At 45.3% G+C, this 20,055-nt stretch overlaps 1 protein-coding gene across 1 annotated transcript in view; it reads left to right on the plus strand.

Annotated features, from left to right (window-relative positions):
- The window catches only part of SPO11 (SPO11 initiator of meiotic double strand breaks), an 898,758-nt gene that overhangs the window by 431,043 nt on the left and 447,660 nt on the right, over window positions 1–20,055 (plus strand). The window contains exon 8 of the mRNA XM_085614575.1: window positions 18,890–18,926. Within this exon, the coding sequence (XP_085470701.1) occupies window positions 18,890–18,926 (37 nt within the window). The remainder of the gene's footprint in view (window positions 1–18,889; window positions 18,927–20,055) is intronic.

The following is a 20,055-nucleotide window of genomic DNA, read 5'->3' on the forward strand; positions in this document are numbered from 1 at the left end:
TTACTCTGTCATATATAATTACGACAGCACCAAACTGGGCAGAGGGTTTTTCTTAAAAATTGTCAGAGGTATAGATTATAGTGTAGAAAGGATCCTTTTTGTTTAGTCACAAACACTTTGTGATATTTTGGGCCATGGTGAATTATGGTACTTTCGCAGTATATCGCAATACATGCCGACGCCTAATCAGTATATGATTGGTTAAGACAAGCTGTTACAAAAGAAAAAGACTGCTATAATGTTTTGCCACACACTTGGGGACTTATTAGGATGTCGGTGGGACTGACACTGACGGCATGATGGTCCCAGCAACATCTGAATCAGTGGTCAGACTGCCGCATTACAATGCGGTCGGTCCGACTGCATGGATGAGGGACCGACAGCTGCGGTTCCAACGGGCTCAAGGAACTCGTCGGCCCTGCAGTCGGAATGCAATCCCTAAAATGAGGGAGGTGCCTGCTCAGGCACCGCCATAGGGATTACAGTGGCCCTTTCCGACTGCCTTTCAATGGTGGTCCAACCGCCATTGAAAGGCTGTCGGAAACAGACTTTGGGTGCCTCTAGCAGGTCCTCCGTCCCTCCATAGCCTCCGCTATGAGGCCAGGGGGGCTGCCCCCACAAACATCCATGCCCCCTGTTGGAGGCACGGTGAGGTGCCTGCCACAGGGTGCAGGGATGTTTAACAACATTCCTTTTGGCATTAGTGCTGTTCCCTTTTCCGGGCACAACACAAGCCTCAACGCCAAAAGGCATGTTTTCAACCACCGCCACTGCGGTTGTATCCTAATTAGGCAGTCAGGACTGCCAACTACCTGTCGGCCAGTCTTTTTCCTGCAACGAAACCGGAATGATGCTCCTCCGACAGGCATCGTAATTAGGGCTTTAGTTTTTGTTTTGGATTTGACGTTCAGATATAGCGTTATAATGTTTTTTGAAGGGATAGAAAGCAATGAGGGAGTTTAATAAAGTCTCTAAAGTTAGGGTAAAGTAGTTAAATTAATTGAATATATATATTTTTTTTAAATGTTGTGGAATACTGTTGTACTGCCACAAAAGTACCTAAAAGGTACAATGTTACTTAAAAAAGTGATTTATCGTAGATTATAAAAATGTTAAATGAAATTATTTAAACTAGTTACAAATATGAATTCATGTTAAAAATATATATTAAAAAACACTTTTTTTGTTTAATTAAATAATAAATATGTACTCTTTTTATATATTATGTTTAACATTATTTCCTATTGGGTTTTATTTTAGGTCCCTACCTTCAGTATGTTTTTTATGGGAGGGTGCTGCAGTACCAGTGGTCGACCATGTGTAGTGCTGGACTTACTAGCAAAGTGTAAATTACTACAGAAGTGCAGTTTTTGAATACGAAAAGTAGTAACTTACTCAAAAGTGTAAACTTGAAAAATTCCTTTGTGAATCAACCCCTTTATTGTCAAGATTGGCACCTCATGGAGCATTTACTGAGTTGGGAGCATTAAATCAATCATACGTTTTAACTTTTAAACATGTAGTGAAGGATTTCACCTGCCCCCAGTGTACTGCTTTCATGTTTTTTTGCAGTTGGAAGCATCTGTTTGCTTTTTTCCAAATACTGTTAGCATTTCAAATTCTGTGCTAGTAGTGGAGAAGCTATCTGCTTCTGGCTAAAGTGGGCTTCAATGGTTTACACATTTGATAGCGCTCAGAACACTGTTAGTAATAGCAAAATACACTCCAAGTGGTCTTCACTTACTAATGCCAACCGGTCTGTTGATGATTGGAATATGGTATGGTGTTCCAATATTAGACTGCTTCTTCTAGCCGCTATACTACAAACAAACTTTTCCCAGGTTCATTTTACACTTTGAACCCTTTAAAATGTATTTAAAGATGTTTTTAGATTCACCCAGATATGAGAGATGCAATGAGGTTGATAATTCTTTACCTCGTGTGGTTTTCAACCATAGATATGTAACTGTTTTCTGGTCTGAAGTCCAGGCAGATTTGTGGAATTCTTCCTGTAAATGAAATCTTGCCTTCATTTAATCTAACCTATAGGCACAGAGTTTTGAATAAATCTCTCTTTCCTAATGAATGAATCAGGTTTATCCTCATATCCATTGTGGATCTGGTTTATTTTTGCAAGAGGTATTAGTTCTTCATTTCATAGTCACAAGGCTCTAACAAGGCTAATATACTATGTTGATTTCTGTATATCTGTACAATTTTTTGTAATTATCTTGCCTTTTTTTTCTGAGTTTTATATATCGCGCACTGGACCCGAAGGCATTGAGCGCTTTACATGAGCACAAGTTGCATTACAGACGGACATATTCATTTTGTTAGGCACCGGATGATTAAGTGATTTGCCCAGAATCACAGGATGTTGAGCGTCCCTTGCAAAACTCGAACCCCGTTCCCCTGCTTCGAGGTCGACCGCTCTAGTCGTCAGGCTATATCCTCTCCCCATCAGTTATATATTTTTAAGTTTAATTTGTTTTTCCCTTTTCGTTTCGCATGTTTTTTTAAAAACATATTTTATTTCAGTTTATTTAAAAACAGTATTGCATATAGATTACAATTATGGTCATAAGGTGTATTTGAGTCATACAACACCTGAGAGAGTGAGTATTCCGTATTCCGAGTGAATAATCATGACTAATCTACAATATAATTGATATACTATAGTTAATATGTAGGCTTCACGTAGGCCACTGGAGAAATAGGTTAGCAAAAATAAACAAAACATAAACCTAATAGTAAATCTCCACCCTCCCTCCCTAACCCCCACCAGCTATCAGTTATTCATGTCTTTATAAAACATAGTTCATCTGTGAAATCCTGTTATATTCTTGAAGGCCCAAAAAAGGGTGTGTTCAAGTGTTTAGTAATACCCCAAGGGAACATCAGGTGCCATGGGTGATGTGGCCTTGATGGCAGCATGTAATTGAAAACTACTGACCAGATTCCTCCTGGGATCAGAAGGTCTCTAGCACGTCATCCCAAAACATTGTAATAGGCTGTTTACAGAGACCTCGATATTCCTCCCTGCACAGTGTGTAGCTCTCTGCCATACCTCAGCATATGCCTTCATCTCGCCAGCTCAATGTAAGGGGCGCTCAAGGGTATTACCAATGTCTTGTAATCTGACGTTTCACCAGAAGAAGAGCTACGTCTACAAATTGTTCTATGGTCTTAAACTTCTTAGGCTTGGGTATAGGCCCAGGAGACAGTGTTCAATTGTATCCCACTGGGTGAAACCGTAAGAGTAGAAATCACACTTTTTATATCTGCTCAGTAAGGCAGGGGCGGCTCCTCCACTAGGGCGGAGGAGCTTCGCCCCACTGCTTTCTCGCAGTGCGAGAAGCAGAAGCATGTGGTTGCGGGCAGGCGGGTGGGCGGGGCTGCTCTGCGAGCAGGGGAGGAGTAGTGTGCAAAGACTGTTTAATCGGCTCTCTGGGGCCGTCCAAACCAGTCACGCTCACTCTGCCCTTCTCCATGCAGGCTGTAATGCAGCCTACATGAAGAATATGACCTCCCCATAAGCGCCTGGCTGGACGCCATCCCGACCAATCAGAACGCTGCTTGCAGCATTGTGATTGGCTTAGGGGAGGGAGCCTGGCTGCCTGTTCCCTGTTCCTGCCAGAGGCAGGAGAGCAGGAGCCAAGAAGCCGCAGGACCCGGCCGGCAGAAAGGTAAGTTTAAATTATAATTTTTTGAAAATTATTCAATTAACGTGTGACCTCCCCTGCAACCCCCACCACCCATTGCCCCCCACCCGCGAGCCATGACGGCCGTGACTGCAAATGAGGGCCATGACCACAACATGTGTAGCAGATTTGCAGAGTCTATTAGGTGACGCTGTGGGAAAAAGTCTATGAAGCATGAGTGGCCTCAAATGTGTTTATGTAAAAGAGAAAATTGGATAAATTTGAAACACTAAATGCGGGAAATTTTGCTCAAGTTTTTGAGGAGAGTGTGCCACTCCTTATCACACAAAGCACAATGCCAGGTCTACTTCCATTTTCTCACTACAGGGGGTCACAGATGTGCATAAGTTCACATGCAAACCTCTACATAACCATTTAACAAGGAATGTGCCATTATCCATCTCATAGACCTCCTGAATTAGTGCATGTGTATCTGGTTCTGTCCCTGTAAGTGCCCAATGTTTATTGACATATCGGAAAAGAGTGGTCTGTTCGGGTTGGACTGTTCCCATGGGGCACAGGACCAAGAATCATTTGCATATAGCTGGGTCTGAACTGGGGTGGCAAAGTGAGCAAAAAAAACATGATGGATTCAACCCAGATCTGTGACTGGAGGTGAGTGTCTGAAAACTTTCAGCGCTCCGTCCATCGTCTCCTTGTGTTTGCTTTGTTCGCCCTAAGTTGGCAGGGTATACCCAGACGTGAGTCCCTTGCTCACTTTGCCACTGGATTCAAGCTAGCCTGGCTGATGAGGTGTGTTACCCAGAAACCAGTCCCAGGAAGCTTGTTTCCGGTCCAGTTAAGACCTGGTTTGGCAGTTCGAGCTGGACTGTTCCAATGAGGCACAGGGTCAAGACTGATTTGCATAAGGCTGGGTCTGAACTGGGGTGGTGAAGTGAGCTAAAGAACGATGATGGATTCAACCTAGATGTGTGACTGGGGGTGAGTGTCTGAAAAGTTTCAGTGCTCCGTCCATCATGTCCTTGTGTTTTCTTTGTTCGCCCTAAGTTGGCTTGGTATGCCCAGACGTGGGTTCCTTGCTCACTTTGCCACTGGATTCAAGCTAGCCTGGCTGATAAGGTGTGTTACCCCGAAACCAGTCCCAGGACACTTGTTTCCGGTCCAGTGAAGACCTGGTTTGGCAGTTCGGGCTGGACTGTTCCCATGAGGCACAGGGTCAAGACTGATTTGCATATGGCTGGGTCTGAACTGGGGTGGTGAAGTGAGCTAAAGAACGATGATGGATTCAAACTAGATGTGTGACTGGGGGTGAGTGTCTGAAAAGTTTCAGTGCTCCGTCCATCATGTCCTTGTGTTTGCTTTGTTCACCCTAAGTTGACAGGGTATGCCCAGACGTGGGTTCCTTGCTCACTTTGCCACTGGATTCAAGCTAGCCTGGGTGTTACCCTGAACCCAGTCCGACCATGCTTGTTTCCGGTCCAGTGCATCATCTCCTTGTGTTTGCTTTGGTAGACTATACTAGCCTTACGGCGATTGAGTTGGGAAAGGACCCTATGAAGCTTGTGGATGGAACCCATGCCCCTGACATTCCAGGTTTAAATTTTATACTTACAGGTAACATTGGATATTCAAGGAAAAAATATGCATCATTTCTGTCTGGGTCACACAACAGGCATATTATACCACATGAGATAGATGTAACAAACTGATGGCAAAAAATGAAAAACAATACCCCTATAGTAGGTCCAACAAAAAACATTTGTTCACCAAAACTGTAAAACATAACTAGGTATTCTTGTGAGCAACCGCTGTGGGTTAGGCCAACAAGGGTTATAAAGCAGATCAGTGATGTACGAAACTGCAAAGCTGCAAAAACCCTGCATATGTGGCACAAGAATTCACATCATTAAGGCACAATACAAAGTAAACAGTACACTTATCGGGAGGAGTGGCCATCAGTGGTGTTCACCAGCCGGGTCCAAGGAAACATTTTGAGAGGACACAACAAAAGGAAATGGTAGAGTGTTACTGGTCCATGCATTCAGATCATATTGTCTGCAGTTTGTGGTGTTACGGAGGGGAAAAGAACCATCCTGGTGTTGGAATCAGATTCTGAAACGTCATTCATCGCGGAATTAGAATGAGGTAAAAGTTGTTGCTACCTTATCGAGAACACAGTTGCAATCACAGCTCGTTGACCCTCCAGGGCCTGTTGTGGGGATGTAACCACTTTGAATGATGGTAGTCAAGGGACCCCATGCCTGTGGTGCGGGAGGGGGGGCGCCGTCTCGTTTGACAGGATGGTTCCGATGGAGGAGGTCAAGGTGTGGGAGGGTATTGTTATTCCAGCCACTCCCATACAACTTTGGGCATCAAAAAACAGAGTTTGGTGATCATGGATGATTTTTAGCCAGGCCAGGAACATCAGCAGGTTGGTGAGGTCCACTGTCCTGCGTTGTTTTTTGGCTTCTAGGAAAGATGCCCTCCTGCCAATGTGTAATCCGGCAAAAGGGCTATGGTTGTATTATCCTAAATTATGGGCCCATGCTCTCTGGCTTTTTGCAGTACAATGTTGCGGTCCCTGAAATTGAGGATGCGAGCCAAAATAGGCTTTGCCGGTGCCTCCGGAGGCGGGCATCCCGTTGGAACCTGATGCACTCTCTCCACAGTTGACAGAGCAGACAGTCCTTGTGGGGCCACACTGGTCTTCAGCCAGTTTTCTATGAACAACATAGCATTTGGCCCTTCGGCTCCCTCCGGTAATCCAATGACTCGCACATTGCTGCGTTTGCCCTCGTCCTTCAGCATCTTGCGCTCTGTCATGTAGAGCGCTGAGTTGTTTCCGAGGGTCATCCAGAGTGGTAGCGTGTTGCACCTGTTGTAGAGCCAGTGTGGTCAAGGCTGTTTCGGTTGCATTAACCCTGTATGACAACATACAGTGGTCATCCCTGAGCAGGTCCAGGTCCGTGGCCCGTATACCAATGCAGTGCTCAATAGCGGTCTTAAAATCTTGTATTTCTTGCAAGATAATGTCCAGCTTAACAGTAGTGGGGCTCAGTGCCATAGGCGGAATACTGTCTTCCAACATGCTGGTTGTGGAACTTTTGAGTTATGGTGTTGAGATTCACAGCAGTCTTGCAATTGTAACGGCGAGTAGTTTTGGTTGTGTGGCCCATAGTGTACAAACGTGACTGGGGAGGAGGATGAAAGAACGCTTACAGGTAGGCAAGGATCGTGCTAGCACACATGGCACTCCTATGACCGATGGATTGGGACAGAGCCCTTGCTCAAGGACCAGCCAAGTTGTACCTGTGGCACAAAAGAAAATACTTTGTGGTAAGAGTGGGACGTAGGGTGGCAGCTGCAGTTGGGCACTGGGCATAGTTTATTTAGTTTATTTTGTATAGTGCAAACAAGACCCTGAAGGGTATCAGAGCGCTTCACAGTAATGGCAGAGGGAACAAAGTAGGGGAACGTTGAGGAAAGGGTAAGAGAGGCTAGCATGTTGGGCTAATAAAATTATACATAGATGTGAGCAGAAAGTAACTTAACAAGGTAAGGCAGAACGTTATTTAATAAGGTAAGGCAAAGAATCATAGAACATTACAATTGTTAGGAAACTGCAATATATACACACCAGGGGGGGCCTGAGGAGATTTAGTGGACCACCAAGGGCACACTCCCCAATTAAAGACTCAATATCACACAAAGACCTCTTGGGTCCAAAGTGTCACAGTGGTAGTCCAGAAGTGAGAACAACGATTATAGAGGGGGGGTCCCTTTTAAGGACGGTTTCCCTCACACACCAGATGTGTCATGCTTCAATATGGGGATACCTCCTCGCATCATGAAGCCTGGTCATGATGCGGGCTACAACCCATTCGCTGCGAGGGAGGAGCTCAGGGATGTTTTGAAAAGAGGGGGGTACTCCTAAAACCCAATGTGAGCAGTGTGTATGATGGGAAAGTGCAGTGCTGGCGGGGAAGCGGTTAAAACTAGCTACAAGGTTAGCCAGAAGCAGTTTATTATTGCTACCCTGTGCTAGGATTAAAAAACAAATGACGTGTAGTGCTCCTGCCGACATTTGATGCAGTTGCACTTAGTAGTGATCAACATGTTTCAGCCTCAGACCTGGACAGTGTCATCAGGATCTCTAAAAAAGCTACTGCTACGTGTAGGTGAAGAAAGGAAAAAAAGAAAATAAAAGTTTGTCGGTGTGTTAATGAAACATACTAAACCAGTGATCCAGCAGTTCAACGGATTCACCGGTAGGACCTGCAAGAGCCAGGTTCTGTGCCACCTCTGTCCTTGCTTGCATTACAGCAGGGAGCCACGTGGTGTGTCCATGAAAGAGGAAGAACTGACCTGTTCCACGGACACAATCCACGGCTCCCCGCTGTAATGCAAGCGGTTACATGGGCGTGTGTACCTTAGGCTAGTTGCCGAGAACAGAGGCGGCACATAACCTGACTCTTGCAGGTCCTACAGGTGAATCAGTTGAACTGCTAAATCACTGGTTTAGTATTTTTCATTTAACATGCCGACGCACATTTATTTCCTTTTTTCCATTCTTCACCTACACATAGCAGTTGCTTTATTAGAGATCCTGATGAAAGCCACAAGACTGTCCAGGTCTGGGGCTGAAACATGTTAATCACTACTCAGTGCGACTGCATCTAATGTCGGCTGCAGCACTACATGTAATTTTTTTTTTAATCCTAGCACAGGGTAGCAATATTAAACTGCATCTGGCTAATCTTGTAGCTAGTTTTAACCACTTACCCACCAGCACTGCACTTTCCCATCATACACACCGCTCACATTGGGTTTTAGGAATACCCCCCTCATTTCAAAACATCCCTGAGCCCCTCCCTCGCAGCAAGGGGGTTGTAGCCCGCATCATGACCAGGCTTCATGATGCGAGGAGGTATACCCATGATGAAGCATGACACCTCTGGTGTGTGAGGGAAACCGTCCTTAAAAGGGAAACCGCCCCCCCTATAATCATTGTTCTTACTTCTGGATTACCACTGTGTGACTTCTGACTGAGGGCTCTTTGTGTGATACATAGTTACTGCAAGGCAGGAGCAAGAAGTATCCTCTATTCCAATATGATCCCAGGATTCAAGAAAGAACCAGTAACACAGCAGGTCAGAGGCGCACAGTATAAATGCCACACAAACAGCAGCAGCGTGCCAACAGTAAAAAGAAGGTGAAGTTTGTATGCCAAGTTCACTACAATTGGGAAATAAACATCTGCAGCAATGGGAGCAGAGAGTGCTGGCAAATGCAATGTTCAATATACCCCCGATGCCTATGTTGTTGGACCCACTTTATCTCTACTGCAGTTCCCAGTAGAAAAGCATACAATTTGTGCCTCTATGTATGGTTTGGGGAAAGTGGTCAGCAATCTCAAAGCAAAGTCCCCGGCCCGCCAGCGGCCCCAGCAAGTTTGTCAGTGAGTGCTCAGAAGGTTATTGCAATCCCTGAGGGCAACCCCCCAGGGTCAGTTCGCACTACTCCACTCATATCCGAGAAACCATGGGGCAAATACGGACTGCAGTGTACTCCAGGTGCAGGAGGAAGTTCTCAGGTGGCGTCCTGGAGCAGAAGTAAGTCTGGGGTTTCCGCAAGGGTGAACTAAGCTGAACCTCACCGCTCCGCGGTGCACAGAGCCATCAGGCAAAGGCCATTATGGTCGTGCGAGTCTAATAGGGGCACTCTTCACACCACTCAGGGTGGCAGCCGGCAGGGCTTTAAGTGGGATGAAAAAACTGGGGGGTCTCTCAAAGAGGCGTAGCCAATGTAATTAAGGGGGTTAAAAACACGTAAGCTAAAAATTTGTGTTTAGCATAGTGTGTAGCCCAACTTCTATTTTGCTGTTTCTGTCATTGCATCCAGATATATGATCAACAAGTAACATCATACCTACAACAAGTCAAGACTATTGGCTTTGTCAATGGTTGTTAGTTGCAGAAGATAAATAAGCAGCAACTATGGCTTGTATATAATATTGAAAAAGCTTCCACTTAAAGCCCTGGTGACACCACAACAATGTTGCTGCTCCTGAGTTTCCAAAAGAGAAGGGAAATACAGAGAGAAAATGACTCTCTTTAAAGGATTTCCCTTCCCCTGCAGCGCTCACCTGGCATGACATCATGCCATAACTTCTCCATGAGTGAAAAATGACCAGTGTGAGCTTGCACACATCGATGTGCCTGCTGTCACTGCAGTCCGGAAGAAAACGGACCGCCTGTGCCAGGCCACAAAACAGAGCCCGATAGGGACCCGTTTCGAGGCCCCCTTTAAAAAACTGCTGGTGCTCAGCACCGGTGAGACCCGGCTCACTTAAAGCCCTGGCAGCCGGGACACTAGTCATGATGCCCACCCATGCTACTATGGACAGTAGCCAGGCGAATATAGCAGCCGCGGCCCGTGGAGAGAGTTCCGTGGTGCGTAAAGGCGGGGCGGGGGAGGGGCAGGGTGGGGGGTACTAAAAACCGGAATATGGATAATTGGAGGTAAGTAAACAATTAAATAAATAAAACCAATTTAGTTGCGCGACCTGCATCGCAAAATGCGATGCAACGCGCGCTACGAAATTCGTTTTATTTATTTAATTGTTTACTTACCTCCAATTATCCATATTCCGGTTTTTAGTACCCCCCCACCCTGCCCCTCCCCCGCCCCGCCTTTCCGCCCCACGGAACTCCCTCCACGGGCCGCGGCTGGAATATAGGTACTTACAACGCATGCGATTTGAACGCATGCCATTACGTCGCAAGTCATTACAACGACTTACAGTAGGGGTCGCGCTGGATTTAGGAATATTATTATGTACTATTTCTACTTCAGTTTGTGCAACAGCAGGGAAGGTGTTAGATTGTAAATCCAATACCAGTGCGCCCCCTACTAAAAGTTGTTGTAATGACTTGCAATGTAATGGTATTGCGAACTAACAACGCGGTCGTTGTAACGACTGTGTTGTAATAGCATTACGTTGTGGAGACAGCGTTGTAAACGCTGTTTCCCAGCCAGGCCAATGCTTGGTGCCGCTTACCCCAGGACCTGGCGGCCCCCCCAATTAGTCCGTCACCTGCCGCTCAGCGGGCTTAAGTAGTCCCTCGGGGGCAGCTCGCTGCAGCTCTGCGCAATGTCAATTCATGCCAATCCTCGATCGGTTCATCGGCACATGATCGTTCAGGGGAGCAACACGGGGGGAGAGCACAGCAGGACCCTCTCGCTCTACAGTGCAGCAATAAGAGCAGTTGGTTCTCCGAAGTGGCAAGGAAAATTAAAGAACCAGCTTTTTCCTTCAATGCGAGTGCCGGCAACCGGCCATGCGCAAAGTTGTTTGCTGGCTCCAGCAGGTGACCAACCCACTGGAAACGACGTCAGTGGGTGCAAGAAAGGTTACCTCTAGCCGATGCGGCAATATTGCTGTGTGCTGGGTTCGGATAATGATGGATAATGCATGATTTTCTAGTACCCGGCGGGAGCAGTAGAAAAATCAGTCCACCATCTTTGTCAGTTAGCCACACCCATCTCCTTTTCACATGGTGGAGCACTATTAATGGTACTACTTTAAGGAAAACTATTTTTTACCATTATTTCATTCAATATTGATTAGACTGGTATTGATTTTTAATCCTTCCTTATACCATTTAAAATATTTATTATCTGTATATCCACTCCTTGTATCAAGTATCGTTCTGTTTTCGATTTATTTAATAAAATACGTTTGAATGTAAAAACAAAACAATACACCTTTGTTTTGTTGAGAGACACTCCCCACAGCTCGTCCTCGGAATTTGTTTCCTTGACTGTATGGGTCATCGGCTAGGGAATTATTAGTTTAATGCACAGTGCTTAATTTGAGTGGGTGTTGAGCACTTAATTGTCAGCACCGGCCCTAGTGCCAGTACACTACAGTGTGGCTTATTTGTCTAATTTTGAGATGAGCACAACAACAGTGTTGAATAAGTAAATGTACATTAAAAATTAATAATACCTGGCACTCAAGCCATTCTTTTAGCTTTGGAGGCCTGGAATAGTCTGAAGTGTCACACTTGTAGGAGTGTGATGGTTAGTAGTTATGTTGTTACTTTTATTGCTAGCACTTGCAGGGCCATTGAGTCGTGTAGGCTGCAGTGGCCTTCCAAAAAGGGCCCTCACAGTTACCTTTTTACAAATTAGGCACTGGTAATGCATATTCTTTTGCATGAGTATCAATCTAAAATATTGTATTTCATGTACATACTATCAGCTGAGTTGCGCTTTTTAACAAAACCTTCAAAATGTATGTCCACTCAATTCAGTCTCACTGCCTGTGAAGTATGGTAAAAAGTGCAAGCCACAATGTTGAAAAAAAAACTAAACAGTAACTTTCTCTCGCTGTACAAACTTGCAAAAAGTCCAAACTGTTAGTGAAATTTCAGATTTGTTCGTCTGGTATCAATGACAATCAAAATGCCAACGTCAAAGGCATAAAAATAATGCATGTACTGCATTCTGTATTTTAACTTAACGATATGGTCTTGTGTGGATGCTTACCTACATTTTAAGTTTGTGTTTTCTCTGTTGGTCTATCAATATTTCTCTTGTAGGGGATTTCCATGTATAGTCATAAGCATTGAATAGTCCTGCCCATCTGTGGGGACCCTGGAGCACTTTTTCCAATATATGTTCTTAAGTGATGAAGTTCACCTTTCTTCAGGAAGGCCTAGAAAAGTCACTTAAGAAAGTCATAATGCAGCCTAGGAGTAGGCTACAGTGGTCAGAGTTCTTCATCTTGGAATCTCAAAAGAATAGATTGTAAATAAATGTACTCTCAGCACATACATTTTCTGTAATCGCACAGAAAAAAGAACCTTCGCAAACCCTTTTTCTATGAGAAAACAGAGATGAAGAAGTGCTGGTCAATATAGCCCATAGGCTCCCATTATAAGTGAAGACAAAGAAGGCTGTGCCTTTAAGAGCAGGGAGACCACCAATATCCCATCATGTTCAGCCAGAGGCAGTTGCTTAAGTTCTTTTTTCCGGCTCCTTCTGACAGGACCGTTGGAGCATTGAACTCAACCTTTTTAGTTTTTTTTCTTCAATTTAGATCTTCAAAGTTCACTGTTTTTTGCTTCACTCGACGTCTTTTGTCTTTCTCTGTGGAGCAAAGTATTTTTCTGGTAGGAAAGAGGATTTTTTCCTATTTAAAATGCCATCTCTTTTTGACAAATGCCCTAGAAGTGGTAGAAAAAAATCTAAAACAGACCCACATGAGGTCTGCATTATTTGTTTACCATCCTCTCACCTTCCTGCCTACTGTGACATCTGCAAGTCCTTCTCCATACGAATCCTGCGTGACAGGGAGAAGATTCACCTACAGGGAGGAGAGGAGAAAACCGCAAGTAGCCAGTGGGACTTCTGAGCGAAGGGGAGGTAATTCTTCCACCAGAGCTCTTCCCTCAACCTCCAACGGACGTGGGAGGTAGGAGAGGCGTTCTTCAGGCAGAAAACGCTTTCGGCCCCGGTCGACGTCAAGAGGAAGGAGGTACGGCTCCGACATGCTCACCATCATTGTCTGGCATGATGTCGCTTAAACGTCGATGCTCGATGTCTAGAACCACTCAAGTGACGTCAAGAGACACTTTGCAATGACGACCGACACCGAAACAAGTGTTGACGTCGAGGGATACTGACTCTCCATCACCGAGAGGTAGGATATACACGTCGGCAGCGACACATCAATGATGAGATTGGTTGATGTCAAGAGCCGATCTTCGCTGAGTGGGCTACGTTGACATGGGTCAACGTCGAGGAGCAGGTCATTGTCAAAGGCCAGACGACGACGGAGATCAACATTGAGGAGACCATTGACGTACAAAAGGGGAATGTCCTCCAAAAGAAGGAGAATCTACTCCTCATCTGAGTCTCATTCCAGACCTCTTTCTCTGGTGGAGATACCTGCGTCTCCCATCCCGGTCTCTCCTCCACTGGACTCCGCGGCTCCTCCTGCATTACCAGCTCCTCCTCCTCCAGTACCTCAGACTCTGGTACTTCCAGCATTACCATCACCTGTCCTGCCTGCTCCTGGGGTGCCTCAGATTTCGACACCAGCTCCTACGAGATCACGGTCAAGAACACACCACCGTTCTCAACATGGATTCTCATGCTCCTCCACGAGATCTCGCTACTCTTACCGAAGGTCAGGATCACGCTCATGCTGTCATCGGCATAGAGATACGTCTTCGTCTACCAGAGACTATTCTCCTACGTTGACAGATTCGCCGCAACCACGGTCCGCTCCAATTGAATACATCAACACTTTTCAGAAGGTCCTGGTTGCACAGCGCAAAGAAAATTGGACATACGTCCGTCATCTTTGATACGCTCCACCAACGCATGGCTTCTAGACCATTACTTCCACTAATACCAGGCCTGCTGGAGCCAGCCATGGAATTGTTTCTTACGCCTGCTGCAGCAAAATCAGCACCATCAAGGCTCCAAAAGAAATATTGACCACCAGAGCAGGATCTGTTGTTCTTACCTGCCAATCCTCCTCCCGACTCAGTGGTGATTTTAGCAGCGCAAAAATCTCATGCCACCTCTCCATCTGCTACTTCTCCCAATAAGGAGAGCAAAAAGGTGAATTCATCAGAACGCAAGATTTGCAGCACGCCTGATACGTCCATAAAAGCGGCCAGTGGCATAGCCCTCCTATGAGGATACAACCGTGCCTTGTGGGATTCCATCCTCCAGTTTGCTGACCACCTCCCAAAAGAACATCGGGAAGATTTTCTAGAAATCTACTAGGAAGGGGCTATGGTGTCAAATCAAGTCATCAGCACGGTAGCCAACTCTTCCATTCTAGCTGCCCACATCTACTGCCACAGAATCGCTTTACATAAACACACGGCTGCGATTAACATCTCTGAAACCAGACGCCCAGGTACGTCTGCAAAATGTACCCTTTTCCGGCTCCACCCTCTTCTGCCCGCATGCCGACAACAAAATGCGAGAATGAAATCGGAAATGGATACCTTAAAAGCGGTGGGATTAGAAAAATCTAAAGAACAACGATGTTCATTCCGCCCTTACCACCGACGCTTCTCCGCACAGAGGGTTCAAACCCTCAATGGCAGTCAGACAGATCGCAAAAATATCAGCGTCTGTACAAGTCACAGCGCAAAACACAGAGAGGTCGGAACTCCCAACAATCTAACCAGGGAGTACGTCAACCTGCTACAGCAAAACCCTGAATCATCTTTTCCCCCTCTCCTGTTACCCACTCCGGTAGGGGGAAGCATTGTAAATTATCTGGCAGAGTGGCAACACATAACAACAGACACTTGGGTCTTGAATATTGTCAAACATGGCTATCATCTCAGATTCAGTTCTCCACCACCACCCATTCCTCCAAGGTCATCCACATCTCGCCTCAAGCTTTCACAAGAGGAAGTCAACACTCTGGGCCACAACAAGGCGGTGGAGCCAGTCCCTTGAAACCAACGAGGTTAAGCTATCTACTCCAGATACTTCCTAGTGCGAAAGGAAGGCAGACAAGACTTCAGGCCGATCCTCGACCTTCGCACCGCAAACAAGTGGATCCGGAAGGAAAAATTCAGGATGCTGGCCTTACACCAAATTTACCTTCAAGTTCAAAGGGAAGACTGGCTAAGTTTAATAGATCTACACAACGCCTATTTTCATATTCCGATCACAAAGTCCCATTGGAAATTCCTCAGGTTCGTCGTGGGACAGAACCACTACCAATACTCGGTTCTCCCATTCGGCCTCAAGTCAGCGCCCAGAACCTTCTCCAAATGCATGGCAGTGGTGGCAGCACACCTTTGGAAATGCACAATCTATGTAAATCCCTACCTGAACGATTGGCTGATCAAAGCATCCACATTCACAGAAGCCCAGGAACATTTCCTGTGGACGTGCGATCTGCTTCATCGCTTGTGTCTGCAAGTCAGTGTTCAAAAGTCCACGTCATCTCTGGTTCAGATTCCACATTAATTAGGAGCTACCATCAATACGTTGCAGGAAAAGGTGTCTCCTTTGGAGGAACGACAGTTATCCATTCTCCGAAAATTTCAGATAACCCATCCTTCAGTAAGCATGGTCTCTCGCTCCTCGGCTCGATAGCCTCCTGCATATTTCTGACTCCCAATGCTCGCCTCCACATGCCTCCGCTCCAGGAGTGCCTGGAGGACCAGTGGAACCAGTTCTCAGGGTACTGGGAGGTCAAGATCACCCTCCTAACTCATGCTATAGAATCTCTCCAGGGTTGGTGATCCCAGAAAAATTTCCTGAGAGGATTGCCTTTTCACCACAAGCCACCTACACAGATCATGGTCAAGGATGCCTCACCGCTTGGGTGGGGAGCCCACATGGATCCCCGACAGATACAAGGGCTATGGTCCCGAGAGAGCAGACATATCATATCAACCTTCTGGAACTCCGAGCGTACACCTGACACTCGAGGCTTTTCATCCTGCATTCACGTCCAACAACAATACAACCACCATGTACTACCTGAACAAGCGGGGGGAACGCGATCCAGAGCCCTATCACAAGAAGCTCAATAAATCTGGCACTCACTTATCGCCAGAAATCTAACATTGGTAGCTGCGCATCTGCTAGGGGAGCAGAATATCCACGCAGACGCTCTCAGCAGGGTTCTCGACAAAAACCACGAACGGGTGCTGAACGAAGTCATGCAAGGTATCTTCAGCTTGTGGGGCACACCCTCTACAGATCTGTTCGCCACAGAGGAAAACAAAAAATGCCACAACTTCGCCTCCAGATTTTACCATCCAAGGTCACTAGGGAATGCCCTATGGACGGACTGGTAGAACAAATTTCTTTACGCTTTTCCTCCAATACCACTAATACCGGCAGTACTGCACAAACTGGCGTCCACGACAGCCCAAATGATACTCATCGCCCCAGAATGTCCAAGACAACTATAGTTTCCGGACCTCGTTCACCGGTCTGTCCATCCACATCTCAGACTGAATTGCAGACCAGCGCTTCTCACGAAGTTTGAAGGTCAACTGCTACATCCCAGCCTGTCCTCCTTGAATTTGGCAGCATGGCTCCTGAGATAGTGCAGTACGGTCATCTAAATCTGCCTCAGGAATGTTTGGACATTCTAAAAGAAGCAAAGCGACCATCCTCAAGAACAGCTTATGCTTTTAAATGGAAGTGATTTTGTATTTGGTGCTCCTCCAAACAAATTGATCCCACTTCTTGCCATGCAGAAGTCATTCTCCCATATTTATTACATCTTGCCAAATCTGGCCTGCAATACTCCTCAATCAGAGTCCATCTCTCTGCTCTCACGGCATACTGGAAAAGTCCTTCACAAATCTCTTTCTCTAGGATCCCAGTTATTAAAGATTTCCTTAAGGGGTTAAATAAGGTCTTCCCTCTCATTAGATGCCCGTCTACTCCATGGGAGCACAATGTAGTACTGCCTCGGCTCATGCTTCCCCCCTTCGAACCCATTCACAAAGCTTCATTATAGCATCTCACATGGAAAACTGCTTTCCTATTGCCATTACGTCAGCGAGGAGAGTTAGTGAGATCCATGCCCTTTGCACCCATGATCCTTACAAGGTATTCCATTCCTCCAAAGTAGTGCTGTGCACTCACCCTAAGTTTCTCCCTAAAGTGGTCTCAGATTTCCATGTAAACAAGACTATCACTTTAACCACGTTCTTTCCAAACCCTTAGTCTCCAGTGGAGAGAGCTCTCCATTTGCTGGATGTTAAAAGGGTGTTAACATTTTATTTGGATAAGGCCACGGGCATTCATAATTCAAATACATGTTGTTTATCAATTACGGCCCAGTCCGCACAGGTTTATCTACCTCTAAACAGTCAATCTCTAGGTGGATTGTCTCTTGCATTCTCTGCTGCTATCAGCTAGCCAACAAATCTCTCTCTAGTAGGCCCAAAGCTCACTCGACCAGAGGCAAGGCAGCTACTGCTGCCCTAATGAGGAATATTCCTTTAGCAGACATTTGCAGGGCAGCTACTTGGAGGTCAGTCCATACATTCACTAGGCACTACTGCCTGGACACAGATGCAAGGGCAGATGTACAAGTAGAACATGCATCCCTTAGAAATATTTTTGCTTAATGGGTTTCTTTCCTGGTGTTTTTTGTCTACCCCACCGCCTTATGGGGAATGAGCTTGCTATTTTATTCAGCGCTTATGACTATACATGGAAATCCCCTACACGAGAAGGTATAGTTTCTTACCTGTAATTCTAGTTCTCTCGTAGGGGTATTTCCATGATAGTCATAAGCAGCCATCCCTCCTCCTCGGTGGAGTGGACAAATAATGTCATGCTCCGTTATAATCGGTTTGGTGTAGCCTTTAAAAAGAACTGAAGCAACTGCCTCTTGCTGAGCATGATGGGATATTGGTGGTCTCTCTGCTCTTAAAGGCACATGCTTCTTTTTCTTCACTTATAATGGCAGCCTATGTGCTACATTGCCCTGCACGACTTCATCCCTGTTTTCTCATAGAAAAAGGATTTGTGAAGGTTCTTTTTTCTGTGCCATTACAGAAAATGTATGTACTGAGAGCATGTTACAATCTCTTCTTTTGCCATTCCAAAATGAAGAACTCTGACCACTTTAGCCTACCCCTAGGCTGTATTCTGACTTTCTTAAGAGATTCTTAAAGGCCTTCCCAAAGAAAGGCGAACTTCATCACTTAAGAAAATATATTGGAAAAAGTGTTCCGGGGTCCCCACAGATGGGCAGGACTAATCAACTCTTATGACTATCATGGAAATACCCCTACGAGAGAAGTGGAATTACAAGTAAGAAACCATACCTTCCCTTTGTTTCTCTATAGTTTGGTTTTAGCTCACACACTTGTAGAGACTAATGAAGTGGCTGTACTTGCTTTACTTTGTATTCAAACAATCATTCGCGATCTGATTAATCTAAAGTTAGCCTTTAGGGTAACCCGGCTGTAGAAATACGTTTCTAGATAGAGGAAATCGTACAAGTGCTGGTATTATGATTGCAAAATAATGTACAGCATTGCTTGCTCCTTGGGTGGATGGAATCATTCTGTTGGATTGTCGTTCAGGAAGATGAATGACTGCTTAGGAAATCATTCATAATATGCCTGCTTAATTCTGCTATTTTTAAACATATCAGTTGCTTTACCTCTACTAATTCCTCACATTTTGATTTGTTGTTTTAGGCCATACTTGTGTCATCCAATGTTCACGGAATTAAAAGTATCCTTTGAATGGTGTCTGGTTGTGCTTGGAAGGGAAGTATAAAAACAATGAAAATTCCATGTTGAATAATATTTTCCTAAATCATTTACTATTAATTTAAAATAGCATTGCAGGGTCACTATCACTACATCATAAATACTGACTTTGGCTGACGATCAAATGTTTCTTGGCATATCAGCCCTGGAGCTGACTTGTGAAATGTAATATGATGTATGGCATACAGAGTAGGCTGTTAATGAGCAGGCTTACATTTGTATTTATCATAGATAAGGTTACCAGAACTAGGGTTGTCATTTTTCGAAATAGGCATAAAAATTGCGAGCCTACCTGGTAGTCTTGTTAAAAATATATGTAATTCCGCAGTTTGAATGGAAGTGCGGTATACTAACTTTCTTTTTGATGCACTTTGAATGTGGTTGTAACATACAATAACACAGCATGAGATATTCATGCATTATATATGAAGGAGCCATGGAGATTTTTACATTGGTTTTCAAAAAGCGCAACTAGGGCTTTGTCATGAACGTGCTACGCGTAGTTCAGCACACAGCACAGTTCTATGTCTATTTTATGTGATTCGAAAGTATAAAGTGCATAACTTTACATTTTTCCGAGTTATTACATAAGGTACATGAGCTGGCTACAGCAAGGCTCGTAAACAATGAACGGCGGTTGCCTCTCTCTGGTGCACATGGTGAAGTCCCTGGTGTTTCACCCACAAAAGTCACAATGAGGTGCTAACTATCCGTCCTGTGGAGATAGAATATACCCTGCCCATCCTAAAGTCAGGTTGAAGGTTTCATACGGCAAATCTATCAGTTTAGTCGGTACTTCACAGAAACGATATACATACTTGCACTGAGAGCTTACATGGTAGCTGGGATGTACCTACCCATGTGAGTTACCATTAGCCCCTACTGAGGGGCCAAGAAGGCCATTTGAATGCCCTCTTAAAGCGGTTAGTGAAGCCAATTCTCTACAACGGTTTGAAGGGAAATCTGACACGCAGCTGCTGACATTAACAGTTAGCACTTTGGGCCTGATTACGATTTTGGAGGTGCGGGTATGGGACCGCCACGCCACTACCCTGTTCCCGCACCGCCAAACCTGTGTGTGCACCGCTCAC

Source organism: Triturus cristatus, chromosome 7 (assembly GCF_964204655.1).
Source record: "Triturus cristatus chromosome 7, aTriCri1.1, whole genome shotgun sequence".
Classification (NCBI taxonomy): domain Eukaryota; kingdom Metazoa; phylum Chordata; class Amphibia; order Caudata; family Salamandridae; genus Triturus; species Triturus cristatus.